Source organism: Buceros rhinoceros, unplaced genomic scaffold, assembly GCF_000710305.1.
Source record: "Buceros rhinoceros silvestris isolate BGI_N320 unplaced genomic scaffold, ASM71030v1 scaffold17992, whole genome shotgun sequence".
NCBI lineage: Eukaryota > Metazoa > Chordata > Aves > Bucerotiformes > Bucerotidae > Buceros > Buceros rhinoceros.
Genome location: NW_010398484.1, coordinates 4,905 through 5,341, shown reverse-complemented (window position 1 = coordinate 5,341; position 437 = coordinate 4,905). Strand labels below are relative to the sequence as shown.

The window sequence follows — 437 nt, the reverse complement described above, 5'->3', positions numbered from 1 at the left end:
GGGTTCGTGGAAGCACTGGAGCCCCCACATGCCCTCCCCAAATTACAAATTCTGAGTACGCATTGGGTCAGAAATTGGGGTGATGCAGCTGTGGAGCCCAGCAGCCGAGCAGTGGTGGGATGATCCCGAGGGATTTGGTGACAGCTGCCCACCCTGGGGCATCACAGCCGAGTCGCCCCTGCCCTGCTCAGTGCTGGCAGCAGCAGCATCACAGCAGCCTCCATCTCCTCTGACCCCCCCAGGCTCATCGGGGGCCTGGCGTCCGAAAACGTCCGCTGGGCTGAGTCGGCGGAGATGCTCCAAGAGCAGGAGAAGACACTGTGTGGAGACGTGCTGCTGGTCTCCGCCTTCGTGTCCTACGTCGGCTACTTCACCAAGAAGTACCGGGCCGAGCTGCTGGAGGAGCGCTGGATCCCCTTCCTCAGCAGGCTGACGGT

General features: G+C 62.5%; 1 protein-coding gene across 1 annotated transcript in view; it reads left to right on the top strand.

Moving 5' to 3' along the window:
• LOC104489015 (dynein heavy chain 17, axonemal-like) overlaps positions 1-437 on the top strand; it is a gene marked incomplete at both ends in the record, with an annotated part of 30,584 nt that overhangs the window by 25,825 nt on the left and 4,322 nt on the right. Inside the window, 1 exon segment of the mRNA XM_010131128.1 lies at positions 243-428. Coding sequence (XP_010129430.1) covers positions 243-428 — 186 coding nt within the window.